Source organism: Lottia gigantea, assembly GCF_000327385.1.
Source record: "Lottia gigantea unplaced genomic scaffold LOTGIsca_2, whole genome shotgun sequence".
NCBI classification, from domain to species: domain Eukaryota; kingdom Metazoa; phylum Mollusca; class Gastropoda; family Lottiidae; genus Lottia; species Lottia gigantea.
The window spans coordinates 647,380-670,605 of record NW_008708400.1 but is presented as its reverse complement, the minus strand read 5'-3'; the positions used below and the strand labels follow the sequence as shown (position 1 = coordinate 670,605).

Here is a 23,226-nt window from a genome sequence, read left to right as displayed (position 1 = left end):
GGTATAGTTTGTATAAAATAACTTAATATCACTTACAAAACTTCAATCTACAAGCATTTAATGTAAATATTAAGAAACAATTTATTTTTATGTATAGCAAGAAATTTATTTGGCTGTCTATCCTATTAGTCAGTTCAAAAGTTTATAAGCTATAAATTAAATATAATGGAAAAGTACTTTTATCTATCAGTTATTTAGGCCAGTATTACTTTTTACCATGTGACTAAGTTCAAATTTATCAATTCACGTTTTTAGAGCTGATCTAGTTACAATATTAAATCTTATCTAAGAATGTAAATATTTTTTACATAAGTTGAGATTTTGAAATTAAAAAAAACATTTGAACAGGATTTTAGCTAATGATGACAGTCAATGTCAAAATCTTCTCTTTACTTGTCATATGTCAGAAGATCTTCCACAGACGGCCTAATTTTATTTCTTATCTAAATAATTTAATGCAGTTTCCCTTTTAGCACCAGTCTGTTTAACTGTTCTAGGATTGTAGCTCGATTCCAGAGAATAACTCATCTTGACAGGAAAACTAAATATTGGATGCCTGAGATGCCTCTAAATATATTAAACAGTCATGCTCACTAATGATGATTAATACAAAGCTCTAGATATTGCGAGAAAATAAAAGCTTATCAACACCTTGCTTGAATCTCAAATATACTATATACTTACTTGATAATAATTGTTGTGATGTGTTGTATGAAGAAGAGAATAAAACTGCTAAAACAGAAATATCTGATGCTAAACAACTCTCATGTCCATCTAACCCGACTATTTCATCTTCACAAATAACATGTAAATATTTTAATAATGGTTCAAGTAGATTATCTGTACAACTCACTGTAAAAACACATGTAAATATTGTTAAACTTCAGTGTAAATTAGCAGGTAAATATTGTTACACTTCAGTGTAAAATAACATGTAAATATTGTTATACTTCAGAGTAAAATAACACGTAAATATTGTTACACTTCACTGTAAAATAACACGTAAATATTGATACACTTCACTGTAAAATAACATGTAAATATGTTACATTTCACTGTAAAATAACATGTAAATATTGTTACACTTCACTGTAAATAACATGTAAATATTACTTCTTTGCAAAAAACATATGTAACAACTGTTATACCCCACTTAATTAATAGTTACAACTCACTGTAAACTAACACTTACCCCTACAGAAAGTACTTACCCAAAGCCTCTACACCTGATTCATTTGTTGATAATAATTGAAATATATGAAGATATGCCTCTAATGTTTCACTATGGCTGTATCTACAAAATAATTACACATGAAAATGGTTACACATGAAATGGACATTTTTCATACTATTTCACAGTGTGAAATGAATTCAATTTATTTATATGCAGTAACAGTGCCTTGTTATCAGTTCCACTCTGGAGAAATGTAACAGTGACAATTAATGAATACATGTAATTCAATGTGAGTAATGTAAAAGTAAGTAAGGAGTTGAACTTGTGAGAAATGTAACGAGGATTAATAATGAATTCACCTCATGAGCAATGTTACAGTGCTAGTAATGAGTTCAACTCATGAGCAATGTAACAAGGATTAATAATGAATTCACCTAATGAGCAATGTTACATAGTGAATGATTCAACTCACGGGCAATGTAACAGTATTTAGTAATGAGTTCAACTCATGAGCAATATAACAGTGTTAGTAATGAGTTCATGTCATGAGCAATATAACATTGTTAGTAATGAGTTCATCTCATGAGCAATATAACAGTGTTAGTAATGAGTTCATCTCATGAGCAATATAACAGTGTTAGTAATGAGTTCATCTCATGAGCAATATAACAGTGTTAGTAATGAGTTCATCTCATGAGAAATGTAACAGTATTTAGTAATGAGTTCATCTCATGAGAAATGTAACAGTGTTAGTAATGAGTTCATCTCATGAGAAATGTAACAGTGTTAGTAATGAGTTCATCTCATGAGCAATATAACAGTGTTAGTAATGAGTTCATCTCATGAGAAATGTAACAGTGTTAGTAATGAGTTCATCTCATGAGCAATATAACAGTGTTAGTAATGAGTTCATCTCATGAGAAATGTAACAGTGTTAGTAATGAGTTCATCTCATGAGAAATGTAACAGTATTTAGTAATGAGTTCATCTCATGAGAAATGTAACAGTGTTAGTAATGAGTTCATCTCATGAGCAATATAACAGTATTTAGTAAAGAGTTCATCTCATGAGAAATGTAACAGTGTTAGTAATGAGTTCATCTCATGAGCAATATAACAGTGTTAGTAATGAGTTCATCTCATGAGAAATGTAACAGTGTTAGTAATGAGTTCATCTCATGAGAAATGTAACAGTGTTAGTAATGAGTTCATCTCATGAGAAATGTAACAGTATTTAGTAATGAGTTCATCTCATGAGAAATGTAACAGTGTTAGTAATGAGTTCATCTCATGAGAAATGTAACAGTGTTAGTAATGAGTTCATCTCATGAGAAATGTAACAGTATTTAGTAATGAGTTCATCTCATGAGAAATGTAACAGTGCAAGTAATGAGTTCCATCCATATGCAATGTAACAGTATTTACAAATGTGCTATTCATATATACATGTCTATACTTACCCAACTTGTTTAATAGCCTCTAATAAAGATATGACTAGATCTTCTTCAGCCCAATTCTTACATAATATCTCATCATAGTCTAATAGTACATCTATAAATTCTGTTGTATTCTTTAATAAATCACCTGAAATTGATTAATATTGTGAAAATTGCACACTAGTTCAATATTCAAACAAATTTGTTTCAGTGAAGTTCTATAGCACAGTCGATTAGAGATCGATGTGTGAGTTCGAAGACCTTAAATAAGTCTTTACGCTAAATGGGTACGAATAATCTGGGAAAGATTAATGCCAGCTAGTAAAAAGGATCCTTTACTGTGAACCAAAGTTATCCTTGCAAAATATAGTTGTTTCTTTCTATTTTTCTTTCTTAATAAAGTGATTCTCAGATGAATTTGTTGTCTTCATTTGATTTTTATTAGTAGAGCCCTTTTATAACAAACACAATATGTAACACAACCTGCAAGAAGACAAACACTTATTCTGTCATCAAATTAGTTCAATTTCATTTTGATGATGTCCAAGATAGTAAATGTACCAACTCGCAGACTAGGCTGGAAATCTCCTCAAAGAAATGTTAAGAAAAGTATTGTGATTTGAAGTCAAATTGTATTATATTTTGACAGAATTTTTAACCATTTTACATTTTATATAATTTGTATAGGAAGTCAAACTTCATTCACTGTGAACAGGGAAGTAGACTTGAATAATTAGACACCTTTGAGTTTCCTAAAAAAAAAATGTTTTTTTTTGAGCAGATTTATACAAAATCATCATATTTTAGTCTATGATGTTTCTTTTGAAGCAAACTAGTTTATCATTAGCTCTTGTTCCATGTATCTTTGAAGAGAAGTTTATCTTTATCTCATCTTTTGTTTTAAAAAAGATAGACAGAAAATCCTTGACCCTACATTCCTTACTGTAGAGGCAAGAAATAGGTTTAAGTAGAGAGAGATAAGTTGTTAGTATCTCATAGGTTCATATTTCGGTTAGTATAAATATTACTAGTAGTTTATTGGTTAGAAATAGTGTTACTATACAGTAATCTAAGAGTGATGTTAGGTCATTACACTGTATTGTTGATTATCATGAACTTAGTACATCTAGCTCTCAAATAATAGTCCTTCAAACAAAGTATTCATCAAGTTTCAATCTAAATAAAAGTAAGAAAGAATTTAATTCTAACATGTAAAATATACATTATATTCATTAAATTAGGAACATTCTCTGTTAGTCAATGAGTATTTTTAGAGAAAAATTAGATCTAGATGTTTTGTTTTTCATTTTTATCTGACTACACTTGCCATCCTAAAAAAACATTCGATTTTTTTTAAAACTTTAATTTGATTTCAGGCACCACGAAAATCGTATAATTCCTTAAAAAATATCTCAAACCAGGAATTTCTTTCCAACGGTGAACTGTGAACACTATTACTTATTGACTTAGCTAAAAAATTCCTGTTTCTGAGGCTAAAGTGTGATTGGTTAAAAAAATATGGCACCTGCCACACTTCTTTCCCATACAAATTCTCAGATTTTGGTGCATATTCCACTTAACAGAAGCAGATAAAAAATGATAAATGTGAGTATTGACTGTAAAAAATATAACAGTTACATTAATCTCTCGTTAATTAACTTAATCTTTCTTTCAGTAATATCTGGGTGAGTAGGTTATTATCACAAGGTTATTTATTACAAGATATTTTTAACCTTATCTTTTCTTCACTTTTCTTGTACTTTATACTGTAAGGTCATTTCTATAATTTACTATCTTAATAGTTCAACTTAGTCCAAAACAAAATTTTTCAAATGAAATAATTAGCCGAAGCCCAAAGAGTAACAAATATTTCCTGGTTTCGAAATTTTTGGGACACTGATAGCATTGATTTGCAGCATTCCAATCTTCAGTTAGGCGCTTATGGTTCTTACAATTCCATTAAAATTAAGCATTTTATGATAATATTAGCAGCTTTTGCAATAGCGATATCAAAAAAAGCTTAGTTTAAATGAATTGCAAGTACCAGAAGCGTCTGACTGAAAATTAGAATGGTGAAATTAGATGCAATCAGTAGCTCTGATACAAATTTAGAAAGTCTCTTTACAATCCCTTAATGATTAAATAGAAACATAAGGATTTATCCAAAACAATAGGCGAGAATTATATGGATTGCCACCATCATTTTAAGAACTTTTAGCCCGAAATATTGGAGATTTTGGAAAACCATGTAACCATAGGTATAATTTAAAATGATAAAGTCTTTCAATTTAAAACTTTTCCCATAATTTCAGCGAGATAATGATGCCACTATTCAAAATACCATTAATTAAATGATTATGACGTTAAAAAGGTCAAGTTCTTCTCAAAATAACAGAAATCACAGAAATTGGAATATCAAGAAGCTGATATTTATGTAAAGGTATGAAAGCCTCTTTTGGTCATATAATATCTTGGACAGAATGATCTACCCCCACCATTTAAAGATAGCTTGCCAGGCAAGGTAATAAAGGCCCACTGGCAGCTTTGATTTTGAATACAAATATTTGGAAGTACAGCATTAAATATTCAACCTTCAGTCACACACTTCTTTTGAACTTTTTGAGGTGATACTATACAATATTGTAAAATTAGTAAAAATCCGGCAAGAATTGAGCCTTTAAGATTACAAGCTAAAGATTGAAAGTGTTTTCAAGAACGAAGTTAATAATTCATATAAAATATTTTTTGATTTTTTGTTTAATAAGGTTCATCCTCTGGTAATAATAACCAATTTCACCAAATCTCTCAAAATCTCTTGAGAATTGTACCTTCTAGAATATACAAGCTAAAAATTGAATGAGTTTCCACAAACAAAGGCAGTAACTCATATTAAATACTTTTCGATTTTTCTGATTTTCAATAGGGTTCATCCTTGGTTGATTACAAACACTTACACATAGTTCCATCAAAATCCGTCAAGAATTGTGCCTACTAGTGTTTAAGCGCTTAAAATAGAACATGTTTTCAAGAACAAGGGCAATAACTCATACCCGTACTAAGTATTTTTCAATTTTTTTTATATTTAATAGGGTTCATCCTTGACCTTAGACACTTGTCAAAATCCGTCAAGAATTGTGGCCTCGAGAGTTTTTACGAGGAATTGTGGACCGATCAACGGACATGGGTGACACCAATGTATGTAGACCAAAGAAATGAAAGTCCAAAGTCAGTCTGTAATATTGACATACTGACGTCATATGTCATCTATTTTGGGACATGATCTTCATAATTCAAATAAAAAGATAACTGAATTGCAATGTAATATTGATATTACAAAGTCGAATATTAACATATATATCATGACCTCCTATAGCTCTATTTCTACTAAAGTGCAATGTAACTGAGTCTTTTTTTAAAGATAGCTTGCCAGGCAAGGTAATATACGCCCACTAGCAGCTTAAAAATATTTAGCAGTACAGTAACAATCACCAGTATGAAATATTCAACCTTCAGTCATACACTTCTTTTGAACTCTTTAGAGCGATACTGAATAATATTGAGTATGAGTTAATTCCCGTGTTCTTGAAAACGTGTTCAATTTTTAGCTCGTGAAAACTCTAGAAGGCAAATATTCAATCTTCATAATAATAAAACCAAGTTTTGTCAAAATCCAGCAAGAATCATGCCTTTTACTGTTTAAGAGCTAAATTTGAAAGCGTTTTCAAGAACAAGGGCAATAACTCATACTAAATATTTTTCAATTCTTCTGATTTTCAATAGGGTTCATCCTTGGGTGATTACGACCACTCACACCAAGTTTCATCAAAATCTCTCAATAATTGTGCCTTCTAGAATGATTACGAGCTAAAAATTGAACGCGTTTTCAAGAACAAGGGCAATAATTAATACGGTACTAAATATTTTTCGATTCTTCTGATTTTCAATAGGGTTCATCCTTGGGTGATTACGAACACTCATACCAAGTTTTGTCAAAATCCATCAAGAATTGTGTCTTGTAGAGTGTTTACGAGCAATTGTGGATGGACAGACGGACTGTCTTTAGACCTTAACTGAGATGACTATATTTATAATAAAAACTTATATAAAAAAAAAAAAAGTTTGCTCTAATTTTAATTGGGCTGAGGGAAGAATCCTTGTATGAAGAACATACATATGCAATTTATTTTCAGCATTTTATTTATTGAATTATTAATTTAATCAGAATATAAAAATAAATTAGTTTATGTCCAATAAAAGCTCACTAATAGCCTTCTCAGCCCATTTAGTTTTACTATCTATATGCGTCACTGTGTCAAACTGTTACTAGATAATAAAACCTGATGTTGTTGACCCAATGACGAATACAACTTTATAATTAATCCATTATAACTCTGATAAGCAAGTCCAAAGTGCAATTCTAATGCATATTTTCCTGTTTAAAAAGGCAAACACTACAATCGCAGTAGCAAAATAAAAAATTTAAACATAGGCTTGTTTGTGACTTAATATGAAAAAGACTTCAGTTCCTATACAAGTTACAATAAGTGCTTGCAAGGTATGTTATTTGAAAATGCTTCAAGTTAAAGCATTTTTTCTGTTCGATATGTAAGTCTGTACTTCTAACCAGAAGAGTTTAATGCCTCTTTCTTATGACAGGATTATGTTACATTCTTAATATTAGTAACAGTATGTATACTTTCATATTAATGCACTTAATATTGTGATGTGCAGTGTTTACATTTATATCTGCATGAATATTGTAATGTGTTGTGTTAATATTAGAGCAGTTATTATTGCAATGTGCAGAATTAACATTTGATTGTTAAGAGGTTTTCTATATCTTTTTCTGACTGACATTTAGAATGTTGCAAAGTGATGCTATCAGTGTCTCTGATACACATTTGTTTTTAGAAAACCTCTTTATAATAGCTTTAAATACTTATTACTGTTATATGTTGTGTTTATGTATGAACACTTATTATAGTAATATGCCAAAGGTATTTTCAACTGATGTGTCTCTTGATATGAAACAACAAATTGGTGATTAAAAAAAACGCATTTTATAACAAGTTTTTTAGAATGTTTGCAGACAAAACAGCAATTGTACAGAAGCTTAAATATGTCAAATTAAATAATAATAATGTATAATACAACTGAGTTGTCTTTTATTATTGTCTTATTATTAAAACTGGGTCACTGAGCTATATAAAGTAACATGTGGCAGATGTGAAGAAATCTTGGAACTATGAGTACTCAGACACTCTCGCTAATCCGAAATTGTTTTACGGTCCCAGTGTATGTCTGATTACACAAAGTATACCGTTATGTGTAGTGTTTATCTGTGTTTAACATAAAATTAATGTGGAGTGTTTATATTTGATAATGCCTAAATATGAATTTTCACACTTACTATTGGTTGATGACTGTAAAATAAATTGTAAATCTACTCTCACTTCTTCATCTGCTCTAATATATTCTACCCAGGTCTTGGCTGCTTCTTTATTAGATAAACATGTATATAATAACCTACAATAGATGAAATAATAGTGAACAACTGAAATAAATTAAACTCATAAATAAAGGATGAAAATAGCATGCAGTACACAATGAGGTAAAATTTACCAAGATTAACCAAGTAACACTAAAATTTTCTATTTGTCCTTTCCGATTTTCTCACTATCCATATTCACCAGATTATGACATTATTATCTCAAATACCTTTCAATATCATGCCAAATGGGAGTGGGGTGGGGCAAATGTAAGTTCCCTGATACACGTCAAAAGCTAGAAGACCTTTATTATAAGCAGAGTAACATGTTCACATAATGCCATTAATTTTACATGCTAAAGTGGTATACTTTTCAGAACAACAAATCAGTTCCTTACCTAGTAGTTTCAGTTAAAGTTGGTGGATCAGAATCCTTTAACAACATAAATATCATTTTACTGAAATAAAGGAATGACACGAAATTGCATGAACCTTGGCAGATAATGGAATTAATGTCATAGAAAACAGTCTTCTGCTTTATTCCATAATTATTGCATGAAATCACTAAAACAGTTGCTATTTTCGATATAAGCAGGGGTGACAGAATAATAATAATAATAATAATTTACTCATATAGTGCCTACGATCCTACAATTGAAATTTCTGCTCTATGACGCTGTTAGACAATATTGACATAATACAAATTAACATAAAATATATACAAAAACCAACACTGAAACCTAAAAACCTATCAACCTAAAATAGTATTACAAGCAATAACACATCATTAAGAATAATACTGTTTAAATAGTTTCAGTTTTTAGTTGTTCTTTAAAAGATGGTAAGGTGTCAACATTTCTGAGATTAGCAGGTAGAATTCCATAGATAAGTGGCAATAATAGCAGAAAACGATATCTTAAATTAAAAATGTATCAGGCTGAATAAACTTTTTTGTCTTAAGAGGACAGCGACTAAAACAAAGCTCAACTTTTCAAGATATATTATTCTCTAATAAGATTGAGCAATTGATAAAGATGAAATGAAGCTAATCAAATACTTACACAAGTTTTTCATTTTGTACCATTGCTTTACAAATATTTGAATCACAGCACATATTGCCTAATATACCTACACAAATTTCCTGTTGAAAAAAATACAATTACCTTAATAAAAAAAATTTTCAGTATGGTCAAAAAAGAATTCATAAAACATAAAAAAAACTTAGATTAGATTTTTCACTAATGAGTGCAGCCAATCAGGGTACTTGTCATAAAGATTGTCAGAATTATGGCTTATGGTTTACAGACTTTCTGTCGAGGGATAAGAATGGCTGTATTCGGTAGCATGCAATCCAATCAAATTGCTTTCACAAATTCTGAAATACCAGATAAGAGACCCATGAAATCAAGGTATTGACGCACTTCATAATAGCTTGACATTGTGAAAATACACCTTTTCAGACACAGATTGAGAGCAGTAATCTTGAAAAGTTAATTCAATGGAGTCAATGTGTAAATTAGTGTAAACCATTATGAAGGAACTCACTGTTACTCTTGGTGCTTTAGATTTCTCAATAACACCAGTTAAAATATCTATTGCTTTATACTCATGAAGAAAGGTGGCCACTTCCTGAAATAAAAGTAGAACATTGCACAAGTGTTTCAGTGAGTGCTTTTATCAAATTTGTTTTAAATGTGGTGCTAGAAAAAAGCCTCTTGGTGAAAGACAGATCAATTGATGAACAAAAATAAAACTGAATTGCAATCTTTCTTCAAGAATGTCCCCAAGGTCAACCATCAAAGTTCTTTTATATCGACTACTATGAGTACTGTAGCCCTTGTTGGTGGTGAGGCTAAACCTGCTATAGCTTGATGACACCTGGTGATGTTCTACAACTTGAAACCCCTTTCAGAGAGTCCACATAACATAGCTAATAATGCTTATTTGGTGTATTTATTTCTTCCTTACCCCATTCATTGACATATCCCATAATTTACATAATTCATTCTGTGTTTCTTCATCCACCTCTTCATCATCATTATCTTCATTATTAACATCATTTGATGCAGAAGATGAATCGTTTCCATCACAAGAACCATTTTTAATTTCACTTTCTTTTGGTTCAACCTCCTGAAATAATGTATATCAATTAAGAGATTGTCTGAAGTTAACGTATTTTTGGATGAATATTGTTTAGTATATTGAATCTCAAGAATCGTTGAAGCCCTAATGAAGTTAGAATTTTGCTTCATATAAATGAAATTGTGCTCTATTTGCTGGTAAAAAATTATCTATAACTTTTATCTTCTAATGTACAATATATAATATAAATTGAAATTTATAACTATAAAGGTGTCCCATACTTTTATAAGTTTCATAAGAGTAGTAAACAACCAATGTTTACTAAAAGCTGTTTGACCAATACAATCACCAGATGATGCCTCAATGTTTGCCTGTAATTCTGGAGGTGGAGAGGGATTTCTGTCTTCACCTTCACCATAATCCTCTTCACTATCTGAAATTAAAACTCCACTTTAAATACACCAAAAATTAGGAGTAGCCCAATTGTTTAATCTTTAGAGGACCAAGTTTAAAAATTCAATAATTTCATCTGGCATTGTTTTGCTTTATGTTATTGTACAGTAATTTTATTATTTTATTACCTACATACTTAGGTAAATATTTATACTTATGAAACGGGGGCCTGGATGATTGTTTCAGCTATTTGCACAACATTTGCACCAAGTTTAAAAATTCAATACTTTCATTTGGCATGTCAATTTTTGGTTTTTGTTGGCATTGTTTTGCTTTATGTTATTGTACAGTAATTTTATTTGATGCCAACAAGAGATTTGCTTGTAATATATAGTTTCTGTGAAGTCTCTAGGTTTGGAGAATGTTCTCTTGTCCAACAGATTTAAAATCAACATTATTTCCATCTCTCAAATTCCTCCATACTTTTACATAGATTTAATTAGACAATAAGAAAAAATTCTTATTGTTAAATAGTGCTCAACATCAATTGTAGAGGGATATAGAAATATTAATATCTATAGATTTAATTAGATCTTTTAGATTACTTATATGTCATTATCATTCTTTTGATGTTTCACAGAATGTTTGTAGTCATTTCACATTGGTAAACAACAAGTGCAGTCTATCAATATCATGTCTATATTATTATTGGTCTATTCAGTCCACAAATTACTGTAGTAGAATGGTGCTACTACAATATTTCAAAACATTTCAAAATGATAACATAAGAAAATAAATAGTTTCGAATATATTAAAGTAATCGACAAAATTACCACTGTTCATTTTGATAAATGGTGGTTGTTCGGCTTAAAAATTAAAGATTATAAAACTTTGCTTAAATTTTCAATTTTAGTACCGCCATATTTTCTATCAGAGTTATCTTTCTTCGAGCACCTGCTTCTTTCGATTATCCAGTATCTTCTTCCCAGCATATCAATCAATCGAAACGTACGATAATATTCTGAACGAAAATCATTTCTAAATTAGCGGGAAAATGTCTGCATAAATAGGGAGTCGTTTCAGGTACGGTAGTGTGTAAACTCGTAAATCTGCCTAAAGACTCTACACTTTCGAAGAGTCTGAGTAGACATTTTCTAACGCAAATTCAGACGATAAGTTGTGTGAAATCATACTTACGACTGCTTTTAGTTGACGTAGGATTTAGGTAACATATTACGTAAGTAAAAACCTTAGGCCTACGTCTTTTAGTGAAACGCAAATTTTACCTACCGGTACATACTTAAGTAAATATTTATACTTATGTATCTTAATGAAACGGCGGGGCCTGGAAGATTGTTTCAGCTATTTGCACAACATTCGCTTTGTGAGAAGGCTAATTGTTGCATTTTTGAAATAAGCCAATTTTATTTTAAATTTTAAATGTATATTTGTTTTCACGGTTTTGTTTTAGTTGGTTTTTTTTGTTGTGTTTTAATGTCCTTAATTTTTGCTGAGACAGAAGTTTATTCTATGGTAGCCTAACAAGAAGCTGGCAAATTGTAACTTTTCTTGACACTATGACAGTTTTCTATACAGCCCGAAATCAGAATGGGTAGGCCTCAGTAAATGTCGAAGTTTCAATTTACTTTATGCCCTAACAACAAAAATCGAAATTTGTTCCATCCAGTCAATCTCTTTTGTTGTCTGTGCTGTTATAATCAAATTGAATTTAAACATTTTGAGTACTACTGACATCTCAAAACTAAGTTTAAATTTTTTGGAAAGCTGATTAGCTGAAATGATTACATATTGATTACCATATTGGTCCAAGGTGAAAAGGTGTTGAAATTAACTTGAAAAGTGTTGGGCTTTATGATCCGATTGATCTGTTTAGGGTGTAACGGGTAATGATAGCGGGAAAATATAATAGCTTCTGGCTTTGCTGGGCTGATAACAGTTAACCAATCAAATAACAGTTTCCCAATCACCGTTAGCCAATCAAATATCTTAATATTTGCACGTGATATTGTGTACACGACGTCACAGTAAAAATCATTCACCAGTTTCATAACAAACTATGCTCTCAGACGACAAACTCTAGCACGATTATCTCGCATTAATTTTAATATTTTGGAACATATAACTGTATTATGCCATTTGTGGATTATAAGTTAAAGGTATTCGATATTGAGAATTTATAGAAGTATGAATTTCTCGTTTTCGGGATGTGGTTTTCTTGGAATATATCATATTGGAGTAGCTAGCTGTTTCAAAACACATGCGCCACAACTTATTGAATCCTGCAAATTTGCAGGTGCCAGCGCCGGAGCTATTGTGTCATGTTGTTTAATGTGTGGATGTTGTTTGGGTAAGTTGTATAGTAACTTAAATCTTTCCCAGTCATTATATCCTGTTATATTTCATTTATGAATGCTACTACCCGTTAATGTATTATACATTGTTGTAGAAAGATTTTTTTTTTTATCAATGAATAAACTTTTGTTATGGAATATATGGCGACGTTGTTGTAAAACGTAATACATTGTTTTCATAATAGGTAGATGGTCCCATGCATAAGCTTAAATCGTAGTAAATTGTAGTAATACATCTCATAATTAATCCGTTGAATCGTAATTCTCACTTCTGTATTGTGGTTGTTGACGCAAGACTTGTGCTTCAATCAAATGATTGGCTGAAATCTCGGTTTGGTGTCAGGTCAAAGGTCACAAGGTCGTTTAATTCTAGAAATCGTACGTTCTAGTACTGAAATGTCAAATTGTGACGCCTTTAAATTAGATGCGATGCTGATCCTCATTGAATTTACATTCATTTAAGTAGGCCTAACCATAAATCACACCTTTTGTCTCAAAGATACAGTATTACTGCTACTGTTTATTAATATAAACATACATACATAATACATAATACATACATAATAGATGTATATTTAGAAGCTCAAAATTTAGTATAATATGTTGTTAGATTTTCTGATCTGATCTTTATAAATGGCCTGTGGGTTGCCGTTGATAAGATCCAAGATGAAATGAGAAGTCTAAGGTGTTAACAATAGCGCCATTGTTCCAACTTGATCCAAGACTACTAGCCCTGGCGCCATTTGGGCCAATATTAGAAGACTAGTTGGATCTATGATCAGACCCGTAACCAGCCCAATGTACCAAGGGGGACAGCCGTATTTGCATGGGGGGCAAAATAGCTGATAGAGACTGATTTCGGGTTCAATTGAGAATTTGTTCTAATTTTAAGGTGGGGCTGGTTGGGGAATTCTATGTAAAGTACGAAATAATGATCAAGTCAGCTTGGTGAAATCTTCCTCTATCTACCCAGAATACAAATATTCTGAAAACCATAAGAATTGCACTTCTATTTGTTGTTGTGTTCTTTTTTTATATATAAGCTTATATCTTTAGCCTCAAAGAGAAATAATTAAGACTTAATGATTGACATTGATGGAAGAGTTGTGATTTCTTTAAAAGATGAAAGGTTAACTATTTACCTCTATCAGAAAAAAGATCTGTGAATTATGAAGTGGAAAAGTTATCTTTGATTAGGGTTTACTATCTTTTGATCATTTTGTCTACTTGACTTATGTTAAACTCCACCTCTATGTTACTATCTTCAACATGAAATACCCAAAGCAGATAGCAGTGAAATTGGATATCCATTATTCATGCATGTGACTTAAAAGTCTGAGGCTGAGGTTCCAGACCATTTCCTGCTATTTTTCATTTCATTTCATACTAGCTTCTTCAATCCGAGATGAAGTAAGATTTACTCAACAATTTGTAAAAGTTACATGCCATGGTTTCACCAAAGGTTCTGGGGTTCTGTCTTTGCAATCGTAGGTTGAGAAGATTCTTTCACAGGCAGAAGATGATATATCTTATTGTTTGGACAATGAACCAAGGTCAAGTATTAGAAATAAAAAAATGTACGCTGCTGTCCTCACAATTTCTCTCATAGCTAACAAAACTCTATTTCATTGATTCTGGAGTTGAAAAGTGTTATCGATAAATTGTCTTATAGAGGGTTTGGTTCAACATTCAATACTGTGGGTTTGTGCTGATACCAAATATCCATGAATACTGGTAACATGTATATTTGCTTCGATATCAAGAAAAATACTGATGTCTTACCTTGAAATATGCTGAATTCATGATAATTTTGATTTTCATGGTATTTGTTTTATTTTCAGGGGAATGTACTAACTTTACTTTACGTCTGGCAACAAAAGCAAGATCAAGAACACTTGGACCTTTACATCCTAGTTTTCATATCAACAAAATATTACGTGAAGCCTTGCGGCAAGTTTTGCCTGAAAATGCCCATGAAATTGCCAGTGGAAGATTATTTATATCATTAACCAGGGTATCAGATAAACAGGCTGTTATCGTTTCCCAATATGATTCCAAAGAAGAACTCATTCAGGTTTGTAGATACAATCTAGTCCTTGAAAGATATTTGATTAAATTAGGAAATTGAAAAATTTTACATTTAAGCGAATAGTCCTTTATTTTCAGACAAAACTATGAAATAGAAATATCTTTCTGAACTTAAAACTGTGTAAAAACTTGATTACATAGGTGACAAAAGAGGTGAGATAATGACCCTCTAGACAGGATTTTAGTAACTTAGTATAAAATAAGCATATAAACCAATTATCATGAAGCAGTGAAGATTATCTAATATAATGAGATGATAATTTATTGTGGATAAATATCACAGTGGGAGATCTTGGTTTAATATTAGATCAAATATTTAATAGTCTAGGTTACCAAGGCCAAAACCTGTAATAAAACATGATAGATTTAAAGCTGTAGCTTTTGATCATAAACTCTTTATGACTTTCATATTTTTTTATACACGAATTACTTCAGTCATAATCAAGTTATTTTCTCAAATTATATTAAAAGTTACCTTATAGACTATAAGCTTATGGCAGATATCATCCATTGCTCATAAGACACCTTGTTATGTATACATAAAATATAAAAAATTTTAAAAGAATTTAACTTGCTAAAATTTGCTAAACTTTGGATAATCATTCTTAATAGGTATTAAATTAATGCTCAGATATTTGGAGTCTAAGCAGATTATTATTGTTTTACTGTACACAGTTCATACAAAACAGAAATTTGTGAAAGTACCCAATCTTTTTCTCCCCAACAACATTTAAACTATGATCTCTCTCATTACCATTATCAAAACCTGATCAAAATATTTTTCATAAGTCTATGATTATATGAATTGAACATGACACTTTGTAGCTAATAAATAAAGTGACACCCAGACAGATCTATTTTAATAAGAAATGTAATGTATGTAAGAAATGTGAAGGTGTCTGATATCTAATCATTATAAAAACTGTCATAAAACTTATAGAAATTTAACTAATAATCACTGTCACACTGTGTAAATTATAGACTTGTATGTAGACAGTTAATTAGCAAGTTAACAATAATGATCAATATTTTCACTATTAAAATTGTGCTTAGTACAATTGTAGAGCGATATAGAAATATTATAACAGAACCTAAAAAAAAACATGTGGTTACTCAAGTTTCTTCAGACAACTTACCTTTTTTCAGTTATTTATATCATTATCAGTGATTTCCATACCAATTTTAAACAATTGTCTATTAACATGAGATAAGCGAATTTGAATCACACCATTCTGTACAGTACCTACATTTTCTCTAACTTTTAGTCAGTATGCATATTTCATTTTGGTTGATGCATATTCATGTTTACAAGGAAATCTATTCTTTTTTATGGATATAATATATCAAAGTTTTTGTAGTAAATAAAGATGAGATAATTTGTTTTATTTCAGGCATTATTATGCAGTTCTTTCGTGCCATTTTACAGTGGATTGATTCCACCAAAATTTCGAGGAGAGGTAAGAAAAAAATAATGATATCTTTTTTAAGCTTATTGAAAACTGCTGAAAACCCTAAATTGTACGTCAGTTACAAATGTACCACAAATCAGCTTCCAACTTCAAGTCAATGCAAGCATCTTCATAGTGGTCAAGATATTACTAACTTCTTGTTATATCTTGACTACAGCCACTTTTCTTGTATCACAGAATGCAGAATTTTGATTGGAATGTACTCCAAAGATTTACAACCAATCAGAGCACTCAACTTTTAACATTATGACTTATTATTTACAGACTTTCTTTTGGGGGCTCTGATTGGCTGTATTTTCTAGTGTAGAAATCAATCAAATTACTGCATTTACAAACCTGTGTTATACAAAATAATTGCTATTGTAGTCAAGGTATAAGATGAAGTTATAAGGTAATACCCTGACCTGTGAAGGCTGATTCTAAACATATACCTAAATAAATACCTAAATGAAATAAGTGGCTGCCGGTGTTCATGATTTGAACTAGGTTTGCACTTAAAATCTTTGACCCAATTTACTGAAACGTTCTAACATTGAAGTCTATGACTTGTGTGAAGAATAGAATTAAATAAATGTTGCCAATATTATACACCTGATATATAAAGTTTTTTGACCTGGTATTTTTATTTCTGTATATTGTAGAGAGAATATCAATACACCTAGTTATTGATTCCTGATTAAATTATATATTTGTTATCTGCAGTAAGCTTAGTGAATAGGTCTAAATAAATAATTGATATATATTTTATATTGATAGTCTCTTGAACTGTAAAAAAATTTTCCCACAAAGTGTCAAATCGGTGGTTTTAAGCCACATTCAACACTTAAATCATGATATTCGTTTACATCCAAAATCATCATGTTTGAGTAGTGATGCTTCTTTGTTTTTCATTACAAATTATATTTGGCAAAGGTATGGCCTTGTAAGGAATACTCCTTCCTAAATTTTTACTTTGTTTCTTGCTTACCATCATAAAACAATAAAGCTGATAAAGCTTCATGGGAACTGAAGGTGCTTTGCAGACAAGGTTGAAATTTAAATTATAGAAAAATCGCAAATATTATGAATATGACCAAATTTGAAAATAGCTGAATTTTAGTTGATGAATATGATAAATTCCTAGAATAATCTAATCATGAACTGATTAATTAGCTTTGATTACCTGACCTCTATGTTTCAAACAAAGGACATCAGCTAAAAGCTATTAATAGTATATTGAGGGGGCTTACTTATTTCACCTCTAGATATACCACTTGTCATCAGGTCAATTTGAGTTATGAAACATCAGAGTGTGTTTATATGCTACTTGTCCATCAGATCATCCTTCATTATAAAACTTCAGGAAAAATATATCCGAAATCTGATTGTACTAATGACACTTTAAAAAATACACACGAATAATGAATTGGTGTCATGAACTTGTCAAAATCATGTGGAAATAATAATCTTATGATTAATGTGTCATTTTTTTCATGATACAAATTACATCAATTGACCAGTGCATTTTTAGTTCTTTTTTTACTTTTAAGTTTCACTTGAAAGAAATTAATATGCTTAGAATTTAAATCAATTTAAAAAAGACACATCTTTATAACAATCAGTGGTTAAATTTTGTCATAATGTTTCAACAAGTTTCTCCATATATTCAGAAAGCTGTGTCTATAGTTCATACTCGAGACTTAGATACAAAAAAAGACTTTGATAAAATGTATTAGATTACATAACATGTCAAGTCTAGCACTGTTTCATCAATCATGCCATTATAGTCAGATACATATCGGGATATGGGATGATGGGATGAAAAAGATAAACATGTATTCACTTTATATATCACCAATTCACCGATATAACATGCCAGCACTAGTCCTGTCTGATATGTATCCAAGTCTGTGGATTATTAGCTGTATAGTTTTGTACAATAATTCTGTCTGATGCCAAAATACCAATAATTGTTTTAATTGGTCTATTACAGAGATATGTAGATGGTGGATTGAGTGATAATTTACCAATATTAGATGAACATACTATCACAGTGGCACCTTTTGCAGGTGAAAGTGATATTTGTCCAAAGGACCCCTCATCTAATTTTTTACATATTAATATAGTTAATACCAGTATGCAGTGTAGTGCTAAAAATTTATACCGTATGTCCCATGCTCTGTTTCCACCTGACCCAGAAGAATTAAGTAATATGTGTCGTCAGGGCTTTGATGACACATTAGTCTTCCTTCAGCAAAATAGTAAGTTGAAAATTTAGTCCTATATTCTTTTAAGGTTACCGCTACTCACTTAAATCTAGCTTGCTTAGTTATTCATATTTGTGAAATAGTTTTCGTGTTTTATTTATTATGAAAAGCAGAAGTTTTATTCTTGACCCACATTGACAATGTCTCTTTATTAAGTACAAATTCTCTGATGTCACTTTGTGACAGTGTATTTCAACTACACAATGTCAATTTAGAGTGTCAGCATAGTTTAATGTTATTTTGGTCTTAAATTATTGCCAGTTCATTTGTTTTTTTTTTTTTTGTGTGGATTTTGTGATGTTATATTATTTATCATTTTCTATTTTAGGTCTGATATCATGTACAAGACATCTGACAGTAAGATCATCTATAACAACTAAATCATTAACAGAAGATGAATCAATGTTAGATAGTCTAAATTCTCCATCTACCTCCCATAATAATCATAATGAAGATGAATGTCCAGAATGTAAAAAGAAATTACAAGTTGCTTTATTAGATTCTTTACCACCAAGTGTTGTTTATGGTATGTTTTATAAACCTATATTTTCTTAACATATTCTTGTAAAATATATGACTACATTACAGCAGTAAAAGTCAGTTGATAGGGTGGAATGCTGACACTGGGCTGAACACTGGTCCTGGCATGAGAATTTTGCAAGAGTTAATGTAAATGAGCAAACTGCATACCTGTAGGTAAAACTTACCTAGGTAAGTCGGTAATCTTATAATGTTAAGTTACCATGAAAAATCTCTTCTCAAATCACATCCAAAATTTATATTGGGGAAATATTATTGAAAGGATATTATAGAAACAATATTCATTTCATATTTCTCCTAAACAATAAACGTTGATATTGGAAAAACAGTTAATTTAGGATCATAGGCTACAGTTTCATTGTATTTAAAGTTATTTATGTTTATCAAATGAACACATTCTAATCACATTATTGAATGTTTTCGTCTTGTGCAATAACAAAATGTTAAGAATTTTTACCATCAGACAATAGCACATCAAAAAGGAGGGTTTTAAATCGCTTGAATAACTTTAAGGTTCTCTTATTGACACACTTCAAAGACTTTTTGTTTCTTCCTTCTTTACCTCTCTTAAACACCCTGTTGATATAAGAGCTTTAAATCTATTGTTCTTAGACTAAATAAGGGTCTGATTTGAAAGATATAAAGAAATGACCCGAGGGAAAGTCTACATTGCATTGTTTTGACTCTGACTTCTTATAACATCTGTCTAGTGTCAGATTAAAGAGATACCATAGTTTTATTCATCTTTAATGAAGTTGAAATAATTACTGTAATGAAATCAATTATTAGATAATATTTAAGATAATTACTGACTGATTTCTATGTAAAAATATTGAATCTGAAAAAACTAAACACTAGATATCACCAATTAGCAAGGACTTCAGCCAAATTTTTTTTTGTCAAATGAAGCTTTCAATATGCTACCATTTGATTTAAAATAATATCAACTTGGATGTTGTCTTATCATATGAGATATTACTTTATTTTGGATTGAATATTTTATTGAAAAATGCAGATTTGAAAGGCCTGATTACAAGTTTTCAACTAGTCTTTCCACTTTATGTTAAATTGAGAAAAAGTTAGTTCACATCATAATAAAGAAACTTGAACTATTATGTAAAATGGGCATGTGGTTGTGACTATACAAAGATTATTTGATGCAATAGGTAGTGAGATATTGACAAAGATTCTCACGAAAGAGATATGCTCTATCTGAATTTCAAAGATGGTATTGCTTTATAGTTAACAAGTCATCTTTATTTCCCTTGACAGTTATCAAACCTGTCTATTGTTAGATTTCAATAAACAGCTGTCAGGTGACAGACTTTAATGGTCAGTTTGATGTCCAGTAATTTATCATTTGACCTCCCCTACTGGTTTATACAATAGATAAAATATCCCTTACTGGACATAAAAACGTGTACCTCTTCCACCTCGATAAACATCATCATTTCAATCTCTTTTTCTTTTTGATAGACAACTGTCAGTAAACTTATGATAATTGTTTTTACATTGTTTAGCTAACTAAGTTCACAAGCTAATACAGTCTTTCTTGACAAAAAACTTCATATTTATGTGTCACTTCAATTTTGATGTCTCATTAAAAAGCTAGATAAACTATAATAACTCCTTCTTATTTCTTCGTTTAGAGACTTCAAAAGACTTAACTCTAAGCACAGATTTATGATTAGTTGAGATAATTATAGACAACTTATTTGGAAATTCTTACATAAGAGTAAACTAAATATTGTAAATTAAACATCATTGTCAAGTGAATTAATATCATGAATGAAATAAAAGTTTACAAAAATGAGACAGGTACAAATGTTCATCATATTCAAATAACACCTAATACTGTTAAAACCTTATAAAATTAATCATTTAGATTAATAGTTTGAGAATTGAGTTTTTACCAAAAAAAATAAAAATGGAATCTGAAGTAGCAAATTCATTGTCTGGATATCCATTGGATTATAACAAACATAATATATATATTTCAGCACTACAAACGGCATGTGATTCAGTGAATAAAGGATTGGTGAATTATTTTTATAGTACCAGACCTATTAGATTATTATCTATTGTTTTTACACCTTGGATGTTACCTGTTGAAATAGTTTATAATACTGGTGTTAAGTAAGTATATTTTTCACTTCACCACCTGCATATATGTCAGACTCTTTTTTCGCAAAAAAACGTTAGTTTTAGATGAACTGGCATTTAATATTGAAAATGTTGTTGAAATTTTGGAGTAGTAAACGTTAAAGGTTGACACCATGACACTCAGTTAAGAATGCATGAAAGGAGAATGTTTTTTAGAATACTGAACTGAACTTGGTTTATGATCATTGGATATCTTTTCCAGGTTTTTAGAATGGTTGCCTTCAATGCCCCAAGATGTTCAGGCAGTATTCAGTGACATTTCAGAAAATTTACAAGAATTGGTCTACAAAATTCTACACCAAAGACATAGTTATTCTGCAAGGTAGTTACCAGTTTGCTAGTTTGATAAAAATATTTACTGAAGTTGAAAAATGGATTTTTAGCTTAAATTATGAGATTTTAAATTGATTGTGGCACCATCTGAGATTGCTATAGCCTATCTTTTTATCCTGCAATTCTAGGTTAAATAAAACTTCATCTGTTAGTGTTTTAGCTGTTTCATTATACATAATTTTGTTTTTTCTGCCAGGTCATGATGTGTTTTAATGTTTTTTTCAGATTTACCTGTCAGTTAGCTATTACAGAAGTAAAATGTGCTAAAGATAAAATACAATCGAGACCATCAACAAGATCACGTTCCAGATCTCTTGGTCCAATGATTCGTGATTATAATATTGGTTTCGCTGTTGATTTCATCACTCAAGAACGTGATACAGTTAGATCATTACACAATCTAGAAGGACACATTGATAAAATCAAAATGGAGGATATTCATTTTGAGAAGAGTTATAAAGATGGCTCTATTCTTTATCAACCTAGTTCTTCAAGACCTGCTCTTGAAAGTGGTGCTCCTTGCCAGGAACTCTTTGATACATTTGAACAATGTTTACAAGTGACCAATCACATGGAATCGGTGCTATCATATCATTACCAAGATCCTGACAACAAGGGGTGCTATAAGATTGCTGATATTTACAGTTTGAAGGACGTTCCTATCAAAATTCCAGAAACGGATACAGATACATCTCAAACTGTATCTGATACATCTCAAACTGTTTCTGATATGGACTTGTCCTGGGATAGTTATGTGGAAATGAAACCCGAAATTGAAGAAGAAATTGATGCATTTATTGATTCAGCACTTTGTTTACCTGATTTTGATTCTGATAGTTATAGAAGTCAGGATGAAATGTAAAGGGTTGAATGTTCACTATGTTCAAAATTTTGAAGGCCTTCACTTATGTTTTTGGGTTATTTCCTAATGTTCAAAATGTCACTTTCGCAGACTTTCACAGACATTTAAACAGTATTTGATTTGTATTATCTTCAGTGTGCACTTTTAATATTACACCAATTTGTTAATTATATGCAAGGCTTTTTTCTGTTTAATTTTACAAAATATAAAATTAGAAAAAAAGGATTTTTAATATTCATTACTTTTTTATTTGATTTTGTTAAAGTTTTTTTTAAAGGTTTCAATGATTTTCTATTCACAAACCAATTTTAATATTCAGGCTCTTTTATTGTAATCTGTATATTTTGTCTGTAGTCAAAGTGCTATTTTTGTTTCGTTCTGTTTAAAAAGATAGTTAGAAGACAAAAATACCATATTTGTAAGTTTGCCATGGCATCTTTTAAGTTTTCTGTATAACTGTCTATTTTAAATTTGTATATTTTGAAGTGGCCATATTTAAGTTTTGAATATTGGATGTATATAATTATATATATTTAAGTTGATTATGCTAGGTATTGCTCTGATTTTGTATAGAGGGTAAC

At 30.4% G+C, this 23,226-nt stretch overlaps 2 protein-coding genes across 2 annotated transcripts; one reads left to right on the top strand and one right to left on the bottom strand.

Moving 5' to 3' along the window:
* Window positions 1-1,194: 1,194 nt before the first annotated feature.
* Window positions 1,195-10,583, bottom strand: LOTGIDRAFT_104281 (hypothetical protein; the record flags this gene model as incomplete). The annotated part of the gene is made up of 8 exons (XM_009053147.1): window positions 1,195-1,294; window positions 2,634-2,757; window positions 8,020-8,135; window positions 8,496-8,555; window positions 9,159-9,238; window positions 9,643-9,726; window positions 10,066-10,227; window positions 10,461-10,583. Coding segments are annotated over 8 exons (849 nt in total), but the record flags the coding sequence as incomplete, so codon positions are not given.
* A 2,194-nt stretch (window positions 10,584-12,777) lies between these two features.
* LOTGIDRAFT_104376 (hypothetical protein) lies at window positions 12,778-21,427 on the top strand (the record flags this gene model as incomplete). Its single annotated transcript, XM_009053146.1, has 6 exons — window positions 12,778-12,940; window positions 14,786-15,018; window positions 16,424-16,489; window positions 18,474-18,741; window positions 19,076-19,273; window positions 21,288-21,427. The coding sequence occupies 6 exons, from the start codon at window positions 12,778-12,780 to the stop codon at window positions 21,425-21,427; spliced, it is 1,068 nt and encodes a 355-aa protein (XP_009051394.1).
* Between the last annotated feature and the right edge of the window lie 1,799 nt (window positions 21,428-23,226).